The following is a 19,218-nucleotide window of genomic DNA, read 5'->3' on the forward strand; positions in this document are numbered from 1 at the left end:
TCAGAAAACTTGAACCTCATATATCAACAAGACTCAAGACTGCCAAGCTCTAAGCACAATTCCAGTTGCTTGCACTCAAATAGACATTCCATATCACATTATTCCAAGTGTCCAAGCACAAATTAGCCTGGGTCCAGACGCTCGAATCCGCCCACTCCAAAGTTGATTGATTCTTGTTGAAGTTCTCAACGTGTAATGAGGGTAATGATTCTGTCTGATCAGGCTAAGCACACATATCATTTAGCACACTTTGTTCACCTGGAAAACACTGGCCTTCCAAATTCCACATCCTAATTACCAATTGGTCTCAATCACTTCTCACCTGTTCAAATTCAATTACCAAAATGTTGTATCATTGTATTATTGTCAGCATCATAGGGAGACATGCACCATACAATATGACATTTCAGACCAATCGGACTTAGGGTTTATGAGGAGTTTTTATAGGTTTTGTCAACATTTTAACCTGCAGAAAAATCCATCATGGAGGACCTTATGGGTTCTTGAGGAAAGCTTGTTCCCCGTGAGGTTTGGTTGGTCCAAGTTTCGGTTACTGTAGCGGCACCTATGGACGCATGGATGAATCATGGTAATTCTTTCTAGCATAGTTAATCATGGTCTCTAGTTGCAGCATGCATTGGTCAAGCACTGTATTTGTGCACTGATTTCATTACATCACCAGAAAGACAAAAAACCTGAACATAAAAGGAGAAGAATAATTGTATATATCTGAATATGTAACATGGCATCATGAAGCCACAGCAAACAGTATTTTGATGGTAGGGTTTGATCACACCAGTGTTTAATTGATGCTCTGTGAGAGATATTCATGTGATAGCTCTGTGTATCGTTTTGGTGGCAAGAATCCATTTTGAGAAGAGAGAAAATGGTTTTGCGTGTGGCATTTCATTTGGAGTTTCGACAAAAATGGTTAACTTTTCAGTTTTGTGTTGAGAGTTTTGAGAAATTGAGTGGTAGTTTCAGGAAACGGGTTTAAGCAAAAAACTGTAATTCTGCTCAGCAGATCACAACATCCCCGTTGTGATTCGGTTCAAAGGTGTCATGTGTTTTGCCTTCTTCATTAAGCCCCTTTCCTCTCCTGCTTCCTGTTACCTTGATCACTCAGAGCGCTTCAACGTGTACCTAATGCCCACGCCCAACCTGGACATCTACGGAGAGTGCACCATGCAGATCACCCACGAGAACATCTACCTGTGGGACATCCACAACGCACGCGTCAAGCTGGTCATGTGGCCCCTCAACTCCCTCCGCAGATACGGCCGGGACTCCACCTGGTTCACCTTTGAGTCAGGAAGGTGTGTGCTGTGCGTGTCTGTTGCAGCATGTGTGTGTATGGGGTGTGATTCGTGCCAGCGTGCTTTCGTCGCCTGCATTGCGTGTATAAAGGTACTTTGGCGAGCTGATTAATAGGCGTGCATATTCGCACGCGTTACGAGTCGCTCGCATTCTCAGAGGGTGACGTGTAAAAAGTGCCGTGCCACTTTTGCGCACATGCATGTAACGTTTGCACGCTCGTGTTAAGTCAGCGGGCACTAGAAGCTGCGGACGGGGCTCATTTGTCCATATTGAATAAAAATTAAGAATATTTATTTGCACTCAATCAAATTCCAGGACCCTCCTTGCATAACTTTTCCTAGATATGTGTCGTTTTATCTCCACTATCGCTACATTTTCAAATAAGAGCGCGCACGAACTGGTGCTGACGGTGCTGCAGCGCCCTCTATTGACAAGAAACACGTGTATCTGAACATTTGTTTTAAATTGCGAAGAAAGAGTCATTCAGATATTAGGCTTTATTAAAAACAAGTTGCTTAACATGTGCGAATTCCATTTATTGAGAATGCATTACCAATTGGCAAGGACGAGATTAGAACCAGCTATGATTTAAAGGCAACTGATCTTACACGTGCGGCCGCTAACACGTCTGCTGCGCTAGCAAGGCACTGGCACGTTTGACACGTCGCTATGCAATTTCTGCACACATTACAAGACGTACGTACGTACGTACATCTATGATTTTACCAAACTGTCATGTGTAGTGTTGGTGTCGCATATGTGAGGCGCATCTAACCTGTAGTGTTGCCGTCACGCACACGATGCGCAATACGTGTAAACAACATGTGCACAGCGTCTGCGTTACAGGTACGTTACAGCTATGAGACGTCTGTCTCTCCATTGTTTGTCAATGGAAATTATACACGTGCGTTTAGACGTTTGATGTCATCGCGTCTTCTTAAGTAGGCGCAAGTCAAGCGTTTCAGTATGGTGTGCTGGCACTAATCACACCCCATAGTGTGTGTGTATGTGTGTGTGTGTGTACATGTGTACACACACACACACAAAAGCATACTTAGTTTTTTTTCTGAAAGTAAGTCAAATGAAAGTAAAAGTTAGGAAATGTTATAAAAACCTCTTCAAATGATGTTTAAACACCCCCGGGTGTGCCACAAACACAGGCTTTGTGTATTATCATAGTGTGTGTATCATCAAAGGCCGTGTGTGTGTGTGTGTGTGTCTCCGGGGCAGGATGTGTGACACCGGCGAGGGCTTGTTCACGTTCCAGACGCGGGAGGGGGAGATGATCTACCAGCGGGTCCACTCCGCCACGCTGGCCATCGCTCAGCAGCACGAGAGGATGATGGAGGAGATAGAGAAGAGCTCCCAGGTAGAGGAGACACACACACAAACAGTACATAGGCAAGGCAAGTTTATTTATATAGCACATTTCAGCCACAGGGCAATTCAAGGTGCTTTACATGAGACATTAAAAGCATTAAAACAAAAAGCAAGACATACACCCCACATAGACGACCCCCCCAACAAACACACACACACAGGGGTACACACACAAACATACACACATGCAGTGCTTCGTATTCAACCAGTATTGTGTGCAGTAGTCCCTGCAGATTCTGACTGGCCCTGTTCAATAGTCAGCTAACTAGCGGTCATCAGTGCATGAACCATGAAGATAGCTGGAAGATAAAATGGGCAACACACGCACACACATATACACGCACACACACGCACACACATATACACGCACACACACGCACCCCCCCCCCCCCCAGCCCCCAAGCACTGTCTTGGACCTGTGCCCCATGACACCCCATGTATCTGGCCTCCTTTTCCCTCCCTCCCTCCCTTCCTTCCTGAGCCAGTGTCATCCGTATTCCTTGTTTATGCGGGCTAGCCTCGGGGTTGATGAGCCTTGACCATATGGCTGGGCTCCTGGACCCCGCCGGTGGGAAGCCATCCAGAGCTGGGCCTTACACTCACAATCATAAATCACACGGATCTATGTTGGCGAAATGCGGGCCGTGTGTGTGTGTGTATATATACATACAAGACCTCCCAATGCTCGTTTGGCGGAAAGGACTCTAAATGTATTGCGTGCCGCGTTGGAAGTCCAGAGGGCGGCTCCCGGAACGTGGAAGAGACACGGCGTAATGAAGTGTTTATAAATGATTATTTCTTCCCGGTGAATTTCCCCCTTCCGGTACACGGCGGTCCCGGGCGAAAGACGGTGGAGGAGGGGCTTCCGTTTCACGCCAACTCGTGTCTTTCCCAACTGTGTTGCAGAGCCGCTCGGGCGAGACGCTGACCAAGTCGGTGTCGCTGCCGAGGAGCGCCTACTGGCACCACATCACGCGTCAGAACAGCGTGGGAGACCTCTGCACTTACCAAGGTAAGAGCCGAGTGAAGCTACGCAGCTACACAGGTGCGCAACACAAGCTGTAATTATGGTCCGGGCTCAGCCTCGTCTGTCTGCCGCTGGGGTTAATTGCGTGTGCGCGTGCGTGTGTGTGCGTGTGTGTGCTGTACAAACCGAAGCCCAGTCGGTAGGAACAAAAGAGTGGACGCAGGTAGTCAGGAGTGTGTGTGTGTGAGTGTGTGAGTATGTGTGTGTGTGTGTGTATATGCTTGTGAGCATGTTTATGTGTGTGTGTGTGTGTGTGTGTGTGTGTATATGCTTGTGAGTATGTTTGTGTGTGTGTGTGTGTGAGTATGTGTGTGTGTGTGTGAGTATGTGTGTGTGTGTGTATATGCTTGTGAGCATGTTTACGTGTGTGTGTGAGTATGTGTGTGTGTGTGTATATGCTTGTGAGCATGTTTATGTGTGTGTGTGTGTGTGTGTGAGTATGATGCTCCACAGGTGATGACTCACAGGATATGCGTACAGCTACAGTAACAGTGTAGATGCTGTTCATCCTTTTACTGACCTGCCTGTATGCATCTGTGAGCCTGCCTGCTCTCTGGACCCGGGACCACCTCGGTCACACGGAGGCCCACATCCAGACAGCGGGCTGGACTGATTACAGGGCTGGGAGAATATGCTGGGGCCATGGTATTAGTTGTTTAGAAGACGTGTCTGGGGATTAGGCCTTTAGGCCTTCCCTGATAAAAGAAATGAGAGTCTGGGACAGTTGAGTCTCGTCTGCCCACAGTCGTGTCTTTTCTTCAGAAGGAAATGTTTTCCTTCACAACGTGATTAACCCGGATGAATGAAACCCCGGGAAAAAAAGTAAAAGAGTCGTTTTCTTCTGGCCTGACCGGCTTGTTTATACAGTAAAGTCTACCGTGGTCCAAACATACTTTCTGTCTGTGAGCTCTGGCCCAAAGCCTCTCTGGCAGAAGCACCAGCTTCAGTCTGGTGGGTGGAGCAGTCGTCTGCCCATCCATCTTCCTGCCATCCTCACTGGCCCCTCCCCTCTAGGTGGGTGGTACTCCGCCCCCCTCGCTCATATCCATTCAGGTCAGCCTGCTGTTGTCTCTCTCTCCAGTGAATACATTAATCGCGTGAGTGTGTTTGAGGACACAGCGAAGGCCTCTGCCGTTACAGTAGGGGACAAGGTGAATTGGGGGTGACGGGAGTTCTGTAAGCATTTTGTGACAGAGCGGGGAAGGCCGTGGAAGGTTTTAATATCAGAAAGGTGGAGTAGGCACTCATTTCAGGATCCTGGTGTCCACATTGACAGTTGGTCTACACTCCCTGGTGGCTACATGCAGTACTGTACATCTTTGTTTTGAAGCAGAGCAAATATGAAAGGTGCACATGTTATATACACTTATAGTACATACTACCGTACTGTCAGTAACGCTACAATGTGTTGACGTGGACAGAGTATCAGCAGTGGCAGCGGCGATAGAAAACCATTATAATTACTAGACCATGGAGGTATAACTTCATTAGCCACATGGTTACACACAACACGTGTTACACACAAGCACATACATGCAGCAGTTGCCGGTGGGACTTAACTTCTGCATTTCTCCCATCCGAGCCATCCTCCTCCAGGGGCAGCCAGGAGCAGTGGGCAGCCTGGTCAGTGTCCTCCTCCAGGGGCAGCCAGGAGCAGTGGGCAGCCTCGTCAGTGTCCTCCTCCAGGGGCAGCCAGGAGCAGTGGGCAGCTTTGTCAGTGGCGCCCCTGCAGGTCCAAGTGCTCAGTCCAAGTCCTGGTCAGGGACCAGACTGAGGAGCATCTGTTCTTCTGCATGTTTTTTGTGTTGGGTTCTTTGGGAGGAAACCCAACATGGGGAGAACATGCAAACTCCTCGCAGAAAGGCACGGGACCTTCTTGCTGCGAGGCGACAGTGCTAAGTAGTACTGCGCCACCTGCCACTGCCGGGATCGAACCAGGGACCTTCCGATCCCCCAGCTGGCCGCTCTACCTCCCGAGCTACGTGCCACCCCAACACGCAAGAACAGTGCTACATAGAACACTGTTACACCGTAGAACACTGTAGAGTAGGGCTGGGTTTAAAAAATCGATTCATCGATTCTGAATCAAATGATTCAGAATCGATTCATGAATCCCAAAATCGATCTTTTATTTAATGAATGAATGAATAAATTAAGGAATGAATAGTTCATTAATTCATTCAATGATTCATTCATTCATTCATTTTTGGAAATCAGTATTGATACCCAGCCCTAGTATTGATGTGTTGCATAACTTGGCAGTCATATAATTAAGGTTACAGCTAAAAAAAAAAAGGTTTTAGTAACACTAACCGAATCGATATTGAATCAAATCGAATCGAATCGTGATAATCGATTCCGAACCTTGTGAATCGGAGTCGAATCGATTCTTGAAATTCGACTCGATACCCAGCCCTACTGTAGAGCACACATAGTTGGGTTAGAGCAGGGTAGAGCACACATAGCACAATCCAGAACAATGTAGAACACACTTTAGAACACACTGTAGAAAACGTACAGCACAGAACACAACAGGAGAGTAGAGCACTGCTAGAGATGGTCAGGACGGTCACTTTAATTTGTCGCTGCCAACAACCACGGCGAAACATCGGTGCGACACTGACGGTAACACCACTATGACAACCAAGCGTCCGCACACGCAGTTCACACATCTTCAGAGGCACACAGTACAGTAGATGTGTCCTGGAGACTGGAAACGAGTGCGTGCACCTGCACAGTGAGCGTGAAGTTCAGACAGGAGCGGGGAGAACAGGCTGAACCGGGCCGGCGGCGAGCCGGGGGAACGAGCGGCCGGACCGGCTCCCGGGGTACCAGCGAGCGCATGATGAATATCCAATCAGCACGCTCAATTTGCTGAGTCATGGTCGGGCTGCGTTCACATACCCACGGGTCTGGGGGGGTAATTAAGGAACACTGTTTCCTGTCCCACCGAGGCTTGCCGCCGCGCTGCTGCTTAGTTGATTTCTTTTTCTCGTTCGCTTCATCAGGAACACAGAAGCCAATTACCTTCCTTTCAAAACAGTAAAAAAAAAAAAAACTTTGATCAAAGTGCAGCACTAGCCCGCTGTTTGCAACTTGTACGAAAGGCGAGGCCTGTGAAATAATCTGAATCTCTCCTGTTACGGCTACAACTAAAACAGATCTCACAAAGCAGCCACCGGTTCCAACCGGAGACTAAGAGACAGAATGACCTTTTATTTCCAACCCCCCTGCTCCTTGTTCTTCTGAATGCTACTGTATGCAGCTTTCCAGAGAGAGCAGCTCTCTGTTTTCCACAGGATTGCTGATGCATAGAAATAATAGGTGCACTTTAAAGTTGTAAAAGTCGCAAAGAACGCAGACCTACGAGTGCTGTCTGAGGTGGATCAATTACCAGCACTGATACTGGAAAGGAAAAGCATAAAACGCCCCCCCCCCTCTCCCCCACAACCCTTTTTCTATAATGTATGCCATTTCACTAGCTCTCTCTTTCTCTTCTCTCTGTCAGTTTTTCTGTTTCTCTCTGTGCCCGTTTCTTGCCATGTTATTTATTAGAGCCGTTGTGGGGAGTTGTTATCGGAGTGTGAATAAGAGGGTGGGGGTGAGTGTGAATAAGAGGGTGGGGGTGAGTATGAATAAGAGGGTGGGGGTGAGTGTGAATAAGAGGGTGAGTGTGAATAAGAGGGTGGGGGTGAGTGTGCGGTGCAGGAAGAGGAAGGTGATAAACAGAGACCATGACCAGAACAGAACCGTGGACTCAACCCCAGAGAAACGCTGTGTGGCTGATCTTCGTCGTCTGATCTTTTTTAACAGCCCTACTCTGAATTCCCCCAGCATCTCCCTGATGTTTAATTGTGTTGTCCGACAGAAGGCGCCGTTCCGTTCAATCAGACAAGCCCCATTGGTTCTGTATGGGGTGGTGGGCGGGGACCGGGCTAGCTGTCAGCACTCTCCCAGAACCCGCGCTGGTGGCGGGGGCACTCTCTCTCCTGTTACAGGTGCTACTAGGGGGCCATCTGGGGTTATCACACTCTGTCTGCAGGGCTTGGACAGGTGTGTGTGTGTCTTTCCCTCTATGCCCCCAGTTCCCAGCAGTTGTCATGCCAGGCCAGATAGGATGACTTGACCTTCACTTGTAATGAAAAGACACTGACAAATCACTATCTGCCTTTGTGTGTGTGTGTGTGTGTGTGTGTGTGCGTGCGTGCGTGCGTGCGTGCGTGTGTGTGCGTGCGTGTGCGAGTGTGCGTGTCTGTGTGTGTGTGAGGATTGTGTGTATGTGATGTGTGTGTGTGTGTGCGCGCGTGTGTGCTCTCTGCTCCATGGTCCACTCCAAGCAGGGTCCCCATCTGAGCTGTCTTCTCAGTGGGACCTGGTCCCACACAGCAAACACTGCTGTTTACTGCAACCCAGATGATTGGATCAGGGGGTGCCAGAGGCAGAGGAAGGATTGTCTTGGCAAAGATATAAGATATGAGGAGAGGCTCAGTCTTTTTCAGAAATCTAATAAGGAAGGGGAGGAAAGAAAAGTCCCTTTCTCAGTTCTCCTGGTTCTCCGTAGTCAGGATCAGGGTCTCTGGAGGACAGTCACTGGGATCATTCCAAGGCACACAACTTTATTTATATTCACATTTAGAGTTTGCGTGTGATTGTATGTGTGGGACCAGAGAGCAGTCTGTGTGTATATATATATATGTGTGTGTGTGTGTGTGTGTGTGTCTGTGTGTGAGTGACTCACTCTCTCCACCTGTTCTGTTTGAAACCCACTGCTGAAGCTTCTCATTACCTCCCTCCCACTGGCTCCCTTCATCTCCCTCCCACTCACACACACACACGCACGCACACACAGACACACACACACACACTCTCCCTCTCTCTCAATCACCCCCCCATACACACACACACAAACACACTACCTCCCGCTCATATAGTAACAGCAGTTTAGTGGTACTTGCCAAGGTGACCAGAGTGTGTTTTATCTGTCAGGGTATGCAAGGGGGTGTTGGCAGAGCCACAGGCTACCAGGGGCCCCGTGGTGGCACTCCTGGCACGACACACAGGAGACTGGCAGAGTGGCACAGGCAGACACCAATCATCTGAGCCAACTCTACCCTGCTCCAACCCAACTCTACCCTGCTCTAATCCAACTCTACCCTGCTCCAACCCCATCTCTACCCTGCTCCAACCCAACTCTACCCTGCTCCAACCCAACTCTACCCTGCTCTAACCCAACTCTATCCTGCTCTAACCCAACTCTATCCTGCTCCAACCCAACTCTACCCTGCTCCAACCCCAACTCTACCCTGCTCTAACCCAACTCTACCCTGCTCTAACCTAACTCTACCCTGCTCTAACCCCACTCTACCCTGCTCCAACCCCAACTCTACCCTGCTCCAACCCCAACTCTACGATGCTCCAACCCCAACTCTACCCTGCTCCAACCCAACTCTACCTTGCTCTAACCCAACTCTACCCTGCTCCAACCCCAACTCTTCCCTGCTCCAACCCCAACTCTACCCTGCTCCAACCCAACTCTACCCTGCTCTAACCCAACTCTACCCTGCTCCAACCCCAACTCTACACTGCTCTAACCCAACTCTACCCTGCTCTAACCTAACTCTACCCTGCTCTAACCTAACTCTACCCTGCTCTAACCCAACTCTACCCTGCTCCAACCCCAACTCTACCCTGCTCCAACCCCAACTCTACCCTGCTCCAACCCAACTCTACCCTGCTCTAACCCAACTCTACCCTGCTCCAACCCCAACTCTACACTGCTCTAACCCAACTCTACCCTGCTCCAACCCCAACTCTACACTGCTCTAACCCAACTCTACCCTGCTCTAACCTAACTCTACCCTGCTCTAACCTAACTCTACCCTGCTCTAATCCAACTCTACCCTGCTCCAACCCCAACTCTACCCTGCTCCAACCCCAACTCTACCATGCTCTAACCCAACTCTACCCTGCTCTAACCCAACTCTACCCTGCTCTAATCCAATTATACCCTGCTCCAACCCCAACTCTACCCTGCTCTAACCCAACTCTACCCTGCTCTAACCCAACTCTACCCTGCTCTAACCTAACTCTACCCTGCTCTAATCCAATTATACCCTGCTCCAACCCCAACTCTACCCTGCTCTAACCCCAACTCTACCCTGCTCTAACCCAACTCTACCCTGCTCTAACCCCAACTCTACCCTGCTCCAACCCCAACTCTACCCTGTTCTAACCCAACTCTACCCTGCTCTACTCTACCCTGCTCCAACCCAACTCTACCCTGCTCCAACCCAACTCTACCCTGCTCTAACCCAACTCTACCCTGCTCTAACCCCAACTCTACCCTGCTCTAACCCAACTCTACCCTGCTCCAACCCCAGGTCCTGAGACTTGAACACAGCCCTGCCACAACCGTTCCTGTCATACCAATCTGTGCTGCATTATTTTCCCTAAGTGACACCATATGCACCGTGATAACTGAAACCTAAACTGGTGGCAAGAAATGCTGGGGAAGGCAATGCTGTTGTAAGAGAGTGTGAGTCTTGATTGAGGAAAAAATAAATGTTTTTATTCATCAAACCTATCTCTTAATTTTCTTTATTGGACTTTAAACGTAATGGTCCCTGACCTTAGAACATATCGATACGGTATGTAATTGCATCGCAGAGCTGGTGGACTGTACAGTATAATAGCCGGTGTTGGGAAGGGGTCCAGGGCACAGCTGAGCATTTTGTTGTGTTGGGCATTTTGAGCCTCATGAAATATTGATTGCCGAACACTTTCTATTTGTCCAGCGCACAATCAGCAGCTTTGACACGGTGTCCCCATCTAACCTCTGCTGAACATCTCCGAACTACCTCTCATCCATTATGCTAATAATGACCACATCCCGCTCACCTCCTCAAGTATCCGGACCCAAACTACAGATACACACAAATATGAAGTGACTAATTTGGTCATCAATTTGAATTAAGGGAAAGAGGAGCTCCACTGTGAGAGGCTGACTTTGGTTTAGAAAAGATAACCATAGCTCTGGACTTTCCGTTTAGCCATTTCTATCTGGCTTATTTGAAGCGTAATCTGCTGAACATCACAGGCTGCTTCCGTTTGGTTTTCACCTGTGCTGGTCGGGTGTGTTGTCAGACTGCCGACCAACGAGACCAGGAAACAGACGACTTGAGTACAGTATCTGGGTATTTTCATGAAGCTAGTTGAAATTCCAAAATGTCTCTCACAGTTGTCTCTTCTCCCCTCTAGGAACAAGCTTGACGATGACCCTCATCCCCCGAGCACAGACTTTCCCCAGCTTCCTGTCCGAGCAGACAGAGGAACACTCAACTCGGCACCAGGAAGGAGCACTATCGCCCTCTAGTGGCTATGACTCCAGCTGCAGCCCTGGACCCCTCCAATGACAAGCATTCACTGGGAAAAACTGGACATTCCAACACCTTCTAGAAGGATGTAGAAATCTGTATAGCAGCGACATGTATAATATACCATTGTATGTCTATAAATGATGATAGTGTCTATTGTAGAGCGGTACATATCTATACCTATGAAAGGATCATAGACATACTTTCCCCCCGTTGTTTAATAACCGTAGCCTAAAATATTGCACCAAAAATACTACACTTGTAGTTTACAAAAGGGAGACGTGTTATGTTGTTAGGTTATGTGGTCATCTCTCTGTAGAATTCCCTCCTCAATAACATAGCCCTTTAACCCTGCATAATATTACACATGATCAAATGTCTTAGGTATGCAGATTGCCATGCTGAAGAGGTTATGTTACAAGATTATTTATTCCTCACTTGACCTAATGTCCAAAATGTCTGTGTTCACACAGGTACAAAAAAATAACAATAAATCCTTGTTTGTGAAGACCGAGGTTCCCCAAACGAATGTGCAGACTGGCTACAGCCTGGATTGTTCTGAATGTCCAGGACATGTATGAATGCTGAGAGCATGCTGGATGAGTTGGAACTTGAAGGGAGACTAACACAGAGAACTGGACCCTGGTTTGACCACTGACGTGTCCTCCAGGCTCACTATCCTCCAGCCACAGTATGAAGTGCCTTCCCACACTGCGGCTGACTGCTGGGGAGGGGGTGGGGTGGGTACAGTGCTGATTAAAACCTCCTTTGGACCTGTATTCACCATAAATCATTCCTGATTCAGATGTATATCCAGTGTCCTGAATGGAGTCAGCAAATTCTTAAATGTTTTGTTGGCATTTTTTTCTATCTTGACATGTGAAACAAAAATAAACCCCCACATTCTGTGTCACAATAAGACATTTAAAGAGACAATCAGACAGAGACTTGGTAAGGACTGATATCAGCCCAAACACCATTATCAATCTCAACCAATTCCTGTTCATCACGAGAATGTTATCTAATTTGTCATTTCAATGCTGCAAGAAAAACAGTTAATTAAAGTCACTAGAATGTCATATTTATATATTTCAAATGTATGTTTATTTAATTGCATTTAACACATGTATACGTGAAAGAATTAAACCTTAATATGGGTTTGATTACAAAGAAAGTGCCCTTCTAAGAAAGGTCCTCAATATCCCCTGGATACTCTGTGTGAAACTGTGTTCTGTCCAGAAGTCTATGTTGTTCATGATCACTGATTCTGCCCTGTGTCAAGTGGTTTGCTTGGCCAACAGTACAAGTATGTAGCTATGGAGATAAGTAGTTCCAGTTAGTCTTCAGTAGGTCTATTTATATTATGACGGTGGAGGGAGAACGCTGTTCCAGTTTGTCTGTGATGTTTTTAATTGACCATCTCCCCGTTGGTCTCTCTCTCCCTCCTGTCCCACTCAGTTTAGGGCAGCCACATCTTGTTTTGGATATAATAGGAATTCTCGATATAGTTTTTGTTTCTTGACTGCAGCTATTCTCATTCATATGTAATCGATGTTTGTGTCTACATGTAAAATGTCACATGCTTTTGTTTCGTTTCAGTAATATGTCAATAGCACTTTCAACGCAATGAGGGTAGATGTTTTCACTCACTAAATGTACATATGTACTGCAATGTCTTTTTTTATTTAAAAAAAAAAAAGTAGAAATGAATGTAGGCTACACCATCAATGCTGCCATATTGTTTTCTTTAAGGTCAACACGCTATTTCACAGTACAGCATTTTAGTTAGACTGTGAGGTCAATGTCATGACCGGGTAACACATCCACCCTGTTACTGTAACACACAGAAATAAGAAAATAAAACCCTGGGTTCCAAATGTAGATCTTCATCCTCCCATGCGTCCCCTTCAGGCCATCATTCCCTGTGCCACGACCATCTCTAGAAATAGAGGAAGTAGAAGATGGCACTTCTCCTCTTACGGCACAAAATAAACACAATTATAATCCCCTTAACTCTGACAAGATCTGATAGGAGTGGGTTTTACAGTGTTCCTCCACTTATAAATAGAATCACATTTTATAAAAATAAAAAAGCAGAATAACAAGAGAGGAGATTATTCATTTACAGATTGAGAGACATGGAGAAGCTCAGATCTATTGAGAGACATGGAGAAGCTCTGATCTAAACAAAAACACCCGTCTCCCCTGATGAGCAGGTACAGTAAGCACTGCCCCACCCCCGGACCGTACCACAGCTGTCTCCACCCACGGACCGTACCACAGCTGTCTCCACCCCCGGACCGTACCACAGCTGTCTCTCTCCGCAGGCTCATCACAGGGAGAGATCTCCTGGGATGCTGCGAGCGTGATTGGCTTGTTCTTTTGTCTAATGATGGAGTTAGAAAGCAGTCTGGCTCTGTGAGGCCGGCGGGAGGGAGAAGATGAAGCTGGACGACGGTTAACCTTCTGCACTGAGAGTTAACGGTTAACCTTCTGCGTTGAGCCTTACCGCTGGGGTCACTCTGCACGTGTGGCTCTCCGAAAACACAGCATAGTCCCGGTGTTAATGAGCATAGTCCCAGTGTTAATGATGATAAACGTGTTAGATTAACAAATTTTGATTAGCAGGGTAGCCACATCTGAACACGGCGGCCGGGCCGTTTTACAGGACGCTTGTCTGTGCACATCGAGGCCAGAAGAACACCCTCTTCTGATGAACGCCCTCTCCTGATGAACGCCCTCTCCTGATGAACGCCCTCTCCTGATGAACACCCTCTCCTCATGAACACCCTCTCCTGATGAACACCGAAATTGCCCTGCGGTTCAGTGTTTCCGTTCCAGTGTTCTAGAATAACTGTTTTTCTATTCTTCTGCCCCCTGCATCTTCTTAAATGTGTGCTGATGTGTGCTGACTGACAGTGTGCCAGCGACAGCGCTCCCTATCTCTTCCTCTTGGTCTGCAGGCGTGTGCTCTGTATGTTGCCGTACACCGGACAGTCTTTTATGTGCTTGACACAGCATAGTCCCGGTGTTAATGAGCATAGTCCCGGTGTTAATGATGAGAAACGTGTTAGATTTGATTAGCAGGGTAGCCACATCTGAACACCGCGGCCGGGCCGTTTTACAGGACGCTCGAGGCCAAAGAACACCCTCTCCTGATGAACGCCGTCTCCTGATGAACGCCGTCTCCTGATGAACGCCCTCTCCTGATGAACGCCCTCTCCTGATGAACGCCCTCTCCTCATGAACACCCTCTCCTGATGAACACCGAAATTGCCCTGCGGTTCAGTGTTTCCGTTCCAGTGTTCTAGAATAACTGTTTTTCTATTCTTCTGCCCCCTGCATCTTCTTAAATGTGTGCTGATGTGTGCTGACTGACAGTGTGCCAGCGACAGCGCTTCCTATCTCTTCCTCTTGGTCTGCAGGCGTGTGCTCTGTATATTGGCGTACACCGGACAGTCTTTTATGTGCTTGACCTTCCTCTCATAGTGGTTACGGGGCTAGGGAGAAATACCAGATATTACAGATATTAGATATTAGAAAATATTAGACGTGTTAGAAGATGTGTCGGTTGAATCGCTGATTTCCAAATGCATAACAGAATTAGGGACAGTTAGCCTGGATGTAAACATGGAACATGTAAACATTACGTGGTGTGAAAGTCAGATGGATTGATATTTACTTGTCTGTGAGCTGGGTGCAGTTTGACTCTGTACTCCTCTCTTCTCTTTCTCTTCCTGTGGAGACCAGACAGACAGACAGACAGACAGGCAGACAGGCAGACAGAGACAGGCAGACAGAGACAGGCAGACAGACAGACAGACAGGCAGGCAGAGACAGGCAGACAGACAGACAGACAGACAGGCAGAAAGACAGGCAGACAGACAGGCAGGCAGGCAGACAGACAGACAGACCGACAGAGACAGGCAGGCAGGCAGACAGACAGACAGACAGGCAGACAGACAGGCAGGCAGGCAGACAGACAGACAGACCGACAGAGACAGGCAGGCAGGCAGGCAGGCAGACAGACAGACAGACAGACAGACAGACAGACACAGACAGACAGACAGACAGACAGACAGACAGACAGACAGACAGACAGACAGACAGACAGGCAGGCAGACAGACAGAGACAGACAGACAGGCAGGCAGGCAGACAGAGACAGACAGACAGACAGACGGATGGATGGATTGATGGGCGGACGGATGGACAGACAAGCAGACAGGCAGGCAGACAAGCAAACAGACAGGCAGGCAGACAGACAGATGGATGGATAGATGGATGGATGGACAGACAGAAAAGCAGGCAGACGGACAGACAGACAAGCAGGCAGACAGACAGACAGAGGGATACAGTTACTTTAGAACAGATTCATATGGTTAAACATAATACGGAGGTGTTCAACAACAGGGGTCTGTAAAGGCAGAGCAGGAGCTGTGTACGGGCGTCTGTGGCGGAGCCAGGATATGGTGTAGTGCACCGTCTCTGGAAGTATAGCACCAAGTCCCTCCATAACCTCCTGACGAACAAAGACAAGTGGAAGTACACGCCAAGCAAAACTCACAGTGGAGATCTGGGCCGCCTGTTTAACATATGGTGCGTGGGAGTGAGTAGACAAGGGAATTTCACAGCAAAGAACTCACGAATCGTGCGTCTACCTCAGACTGGGACGACTAAGACACAGCTGAGGTCTATTAGGTCCACGGTGGTTCTCAGGGGGTCGGGACAGTGGACATTGTCACTGTCAATATCACTGTACAGTAACAGCTGAAGGTCTCACCTGTGAAGTGTAACTAGTATTAGGATGCCAAAGAGCACTACTGATCCTGCCACTCCACTTCCCATGTAGATGTAGATCATGTACTGACGCAGCCTGGGTTCAACTGTGTGTGTGAGAGAGAGAAAGAGAGAGAGGTGTAGAGAGAGAGAGAGAGAGAGAGAAAAAGAGAGCAGAGAACAGAGTGAGAGAGCGAGAATTAAATACAGAAGAGCATAAAATATGTTTTACTCAATGTTTTTTTTCTTTTCTTTTAACAGTGTAACAGTGTTTTCTTAACACTTTTTCTAAACATAACAGGACCCCATTTGAAAAATAAAGATGATAATATGGAATCTAGTAGTGCTGTTTAGATTAAGCATTGTACAGTTGGTGCCGCGCACACACACACACACGTACATTATCTTCATGCTCAAAATTCCTCTAAGGCAAAATGCAGATGGTGTAACTACTGTAGGTTGCTACACACACACAGCTCTGTCAGCATGTCATTGGTTCACCCACACAATACAGGAAGTGTGAGGGACTAGAAGCACATTAACAGTCTTCTAGTCTGTGTGTGTGTGTTTGTGTGTGTGTGTGTGTGTGTGTGTGTGGGCGGTTGGTTGTTGTGGTTTTCAAACTGGGTTTTTGGTGCCATGACCCACCAGGTGTAACCATCTGAATGTGTCTCATTATGACAATGATTCATTATGTGACTGAAATCAATGTTTTATCAGATTACATACAGTATAAACATAGTACTGTATATTAAAATACTGTATGTATGTCTTAATGGTTGAACTTCCTCGTTGTGCTAACTTTGGGCACCTTGCACCCGTCAGCCAGTAATCTTGCTACATACATACAGTATCACCTGGGCTGACTAACAGACTGTATTTGATATCTAACCCCTAACCTACAGACTGTACTTGACTTCTGACCTTGGCAGGATTCAGATTGAGTTTGGGCTTCCCCTGGGCTGGGTGAGTATCTGACCTGGGCCGACCTACAGGCTAGTATTTGACCTCTGACCTCTCACCTGGGCCAGCTACAGTCAGCAGCACGGAGGTGGTCCGCTCCCCGGCGTCGGTGTCGAAGCGACAGCGGTAGAACCCGGCGTCCTCCTCCACCACCTCCGTCAGGCGTAGGCTGAGATCCAGTCTGTCCGTACAGCTCACGCGCCCGCGCAGGCTGACCTCCTCCTCCTCCCGCACCAGGCCGCCGCCCACCACCCGGCACCTCGCCAAGATGGCCGCGCCGCCGCCGCCGCCCACCCGACCGGCGCCCAGCTTCTCCACGGTCACCTGGTAGACGCTCCCGTTGTGCTTGTGGCGGCAGCTAATGGTCAGGTTGTCGCTGGTCTCCGCCGTCAGCTCCGCGTCGGCCCCCGTCACCTCGGGTTCGTCTGTGGAGAGAGATGGGTGAGTTATTCTGACAACGGGGTGTGATGAAGCACGGCGTTGTTCCCCACCAGCCTCTTTCGCGCTTTACAAACGCTCTCGTACACTTTGTATGAGTTGCGCCCCCCCCCCCCCCCCCCCCTCGTCTTAGCCAATCGAACAGCCCCGATCCGAGTGGCGTACTGCACCTTCATCCGCCAGCACCAACTGGATATCTCTGGTCCAGGAGCCCAGGGGGAAGGTGTGGACTGAGCAGTGGTACAGGCCCAGGTCCTGCCGGGTGACGTTAGCCACCGCTATGCTGCCATCCAGGGGTGTCCTGCGCAGCAGGCGCACCCGGTCGCGGTACAGGGGGGACACCTGCGTCCCGTGGTCCGGGTGGAACACCACCAAGGCGGACTTCTCCGCCGGCCGGGTCCAGGACAGCATGCTGAGGTTGCCGTTCCAGGGGCACAGGCACTCGAGGACCGCCTCCTCCCCCGGCCTCGCCGCCGTCACGCCCTGCTGGGAGGACACTAGCGGCCGCGTTGATTTATTAACACAGCGGACAGACGAGAGATTGATTCTAGCGCTCCGAAGCCATGAAGTGACTCGACACAAAATAAACGACGCTCGTTAATCTACTCGGTTTCTGTGCAGCCCGCGGTCAATTTCTTGCCGCATTGACACTGAAGTTTTGCTTTTAGCCAACAGACATCGGAACCTTTGGTTCCTGAACGCTTAAAAAAATGTGGACATGTGGACTTGATGCACAATGGAAAGCATATCCTGGAAGAGACGGTATATTTCTGATAAAACTGGCACCAGAGACCCTCCATCTTTGAGTGTGTATCCCTGGAGTGTGCCTGATTACACTCGTTTGAGCCCACACAAATCAACTAAGCTGACAAAAGCCAGTGATCAAACTCTCATCCCTTCAAAGTCCAAAATCACCAGTAATTGAAAACGGAGTGATCTGGCAGGTTGAGAGGTGCGTCTGGGTACAATATTAGTCCTGTTACACTAAACAATGTGCCCACAGCTCATCTAAAGCTGACGGATGAGTTAGGTTAAGTAAGTAAGTAAACTCTGACTCTCTGGCGTGCAAGTTTGTGATCCTCGAATTACGTGAATAAAGAGATGTCTGATTGTCACGAGCCTTAACATACATTTTCTAAATAGTCATTGTTATTGTCATCAGTCTCCAAAGCCCTCAGCATAACATTTCTCTATCTCTCACTTAACTCTCAGTTATGATGTTCAGTTTAGAAAACGTATTGATCGTATGTTCTTGACAGAAGCACCTCAAACATACCTTTGAGAAGAGGGAGAAAGATGAGGAGTACCATGAGGCACCAGTGGTCCTTTTGTACAGCTTCCATCTTGGCCCGCGGAGGGAGAATGAAAGCTGCATTGATGAGATGAGTGGAAGAGAGAGCAGAGGCACCAAGGCAGCTAACACTTCCTGCTCACTCTGGGGCTGGCAACAGAAAGGCACTTCAGCTACTGCGAGACACTTCATGCTAGCCCAAGGTTAGCTCATTCTACACAGAAATACACTTTGTGGCCAGGGTTAGCAGTGGGCGGCTAGCTTATGCTACATAGCCCACCACTATGGAGGGCTCTGCCTCTGACTACACAGAAGGCTAATGCTTGGAAATAATCATTACAGACCGGAATTTGGCAAGATTTTCCTCATACTTAAACCTTACTTAATACTTCACGTTATTTGTGTTTGTGCAACTGAGTATAGTAGATTCTCGTACTACAGTATTCTAAGTGGATACATTAGTATTATTAGTGTACTTTTGTCCATAGTTGTCACTACATGGACAGTGCTAGTGTACTGTAGAGTAAGCATCTCTAGGAAACGCTGTGTGTGCTGCCATTCCTTGCAGCTAGCAGCTAGCCTCGCTGAGTGAGGTGTGATGTCATTGTTTACCACACAGCCACAGAAGAGCTTCCTGACAAAGGACAAACAA

General features: G+C 48.3%; 2 protein-coding genes across 2 annotated transcripts in view; one reads left to right on the forward strand and one right to left on the reverse strand.

The window, feature by feature from the left end:
- The window catches only part of dok6 (docking protein 6), a gene marked incomplete at both ends in the record, with an annotated part of 70,469 nt that extends 59,333 nt beyond the window's left edge, over nucleotides 1-11,136 (forward strand). Inside the window, 4 exons of the mRNA XM_084461483.1 lie at nucleotides 1,127-1,316; nucleotides 2,548-2,686; nucleotides 3,604-3,709; nucleotides 10,982-11,136. Of these exons, the coding sequence (XP_084317609.1) occupies nucleotides 1,127-1,316; nucleotides 2,548-2,686; nucleotides 3,604-3,709; nucleotides 10,982-11,136 (590 nt within the window). The remainder of the gene's footprint in view (nucleotides 1-1,126; nucleotides 1,317-2,547; nucleotides 2,687-3,603; nucleotides 3,710-10,981) is intronic.
- Nucleotides 11,137-14,450: 3,314 nt separating this feature from the next.
- On the reverse strand, nucleotides 14,451-18,642 carry cd226 (CD226 molecule). Its single transcript, XM_084453503.1, has 6 exons — nucleotides 18,552-18,642; nucleotides 17,446-17,772; nucleotides 16,897-17,262; nucleotides 15,879-15,981; nucleotides 14,780-14,834; nucleotides 14,451-14,597 (listed from the first exon to the last, which is right to left on the reverse strand). Exons 1-6 carry the CDS (start codon nucleotides 18,616-18,618, stop codon nucleotides 14,499-14,501), a joined length of 1,017 nt encoding a protein of 338 aa, XP_084309629.1. The 5' UTR covers nucleotides 18,619-18,642; the 3' UTR covers nucleotides 14,451-14,498.
- Nucleotides 18,643-19,218: the final 576 nt, after the last annotated feature.

Source organism: Borostomias antarcticus (genome assembly GCF_949987555.1).
Source record: "Borostomias antarcticus genome assembly, chromosome: 2".
Lineage (NCBI taxonomy): Eukaryota > Metazoa > Chordata > Actinopteri > Stomiiformes > Stomiidae > Borostomias > Borostomias antarcticus.

Excerpts from the sequence above, each read along its gene's own strand:
- cd226 (XM_084453503.1), bottom strand. The coding sequence starts at position 18,618 with ATGGAAGCTGTACAAAAGGACCACTGGTGCCTCATGGTACTCCTCATC. Across the intron at positions 17,773-18,551 it reads CTTTCTCCCTCTTCTCAAAG|TGTCCTCCCAGCAGGGCGTG; the intron begins GTATGTTTGAGG and ends CGCGGCCGCTAG. Across the intron at positions 17,263-17,445 it reads GTTGGTGCTGGCGGATGAAG|ACGAACCCGAGGTGACGGGG; the intron begins GTGCAGTACGCC and ends CTCTCTCCACAG.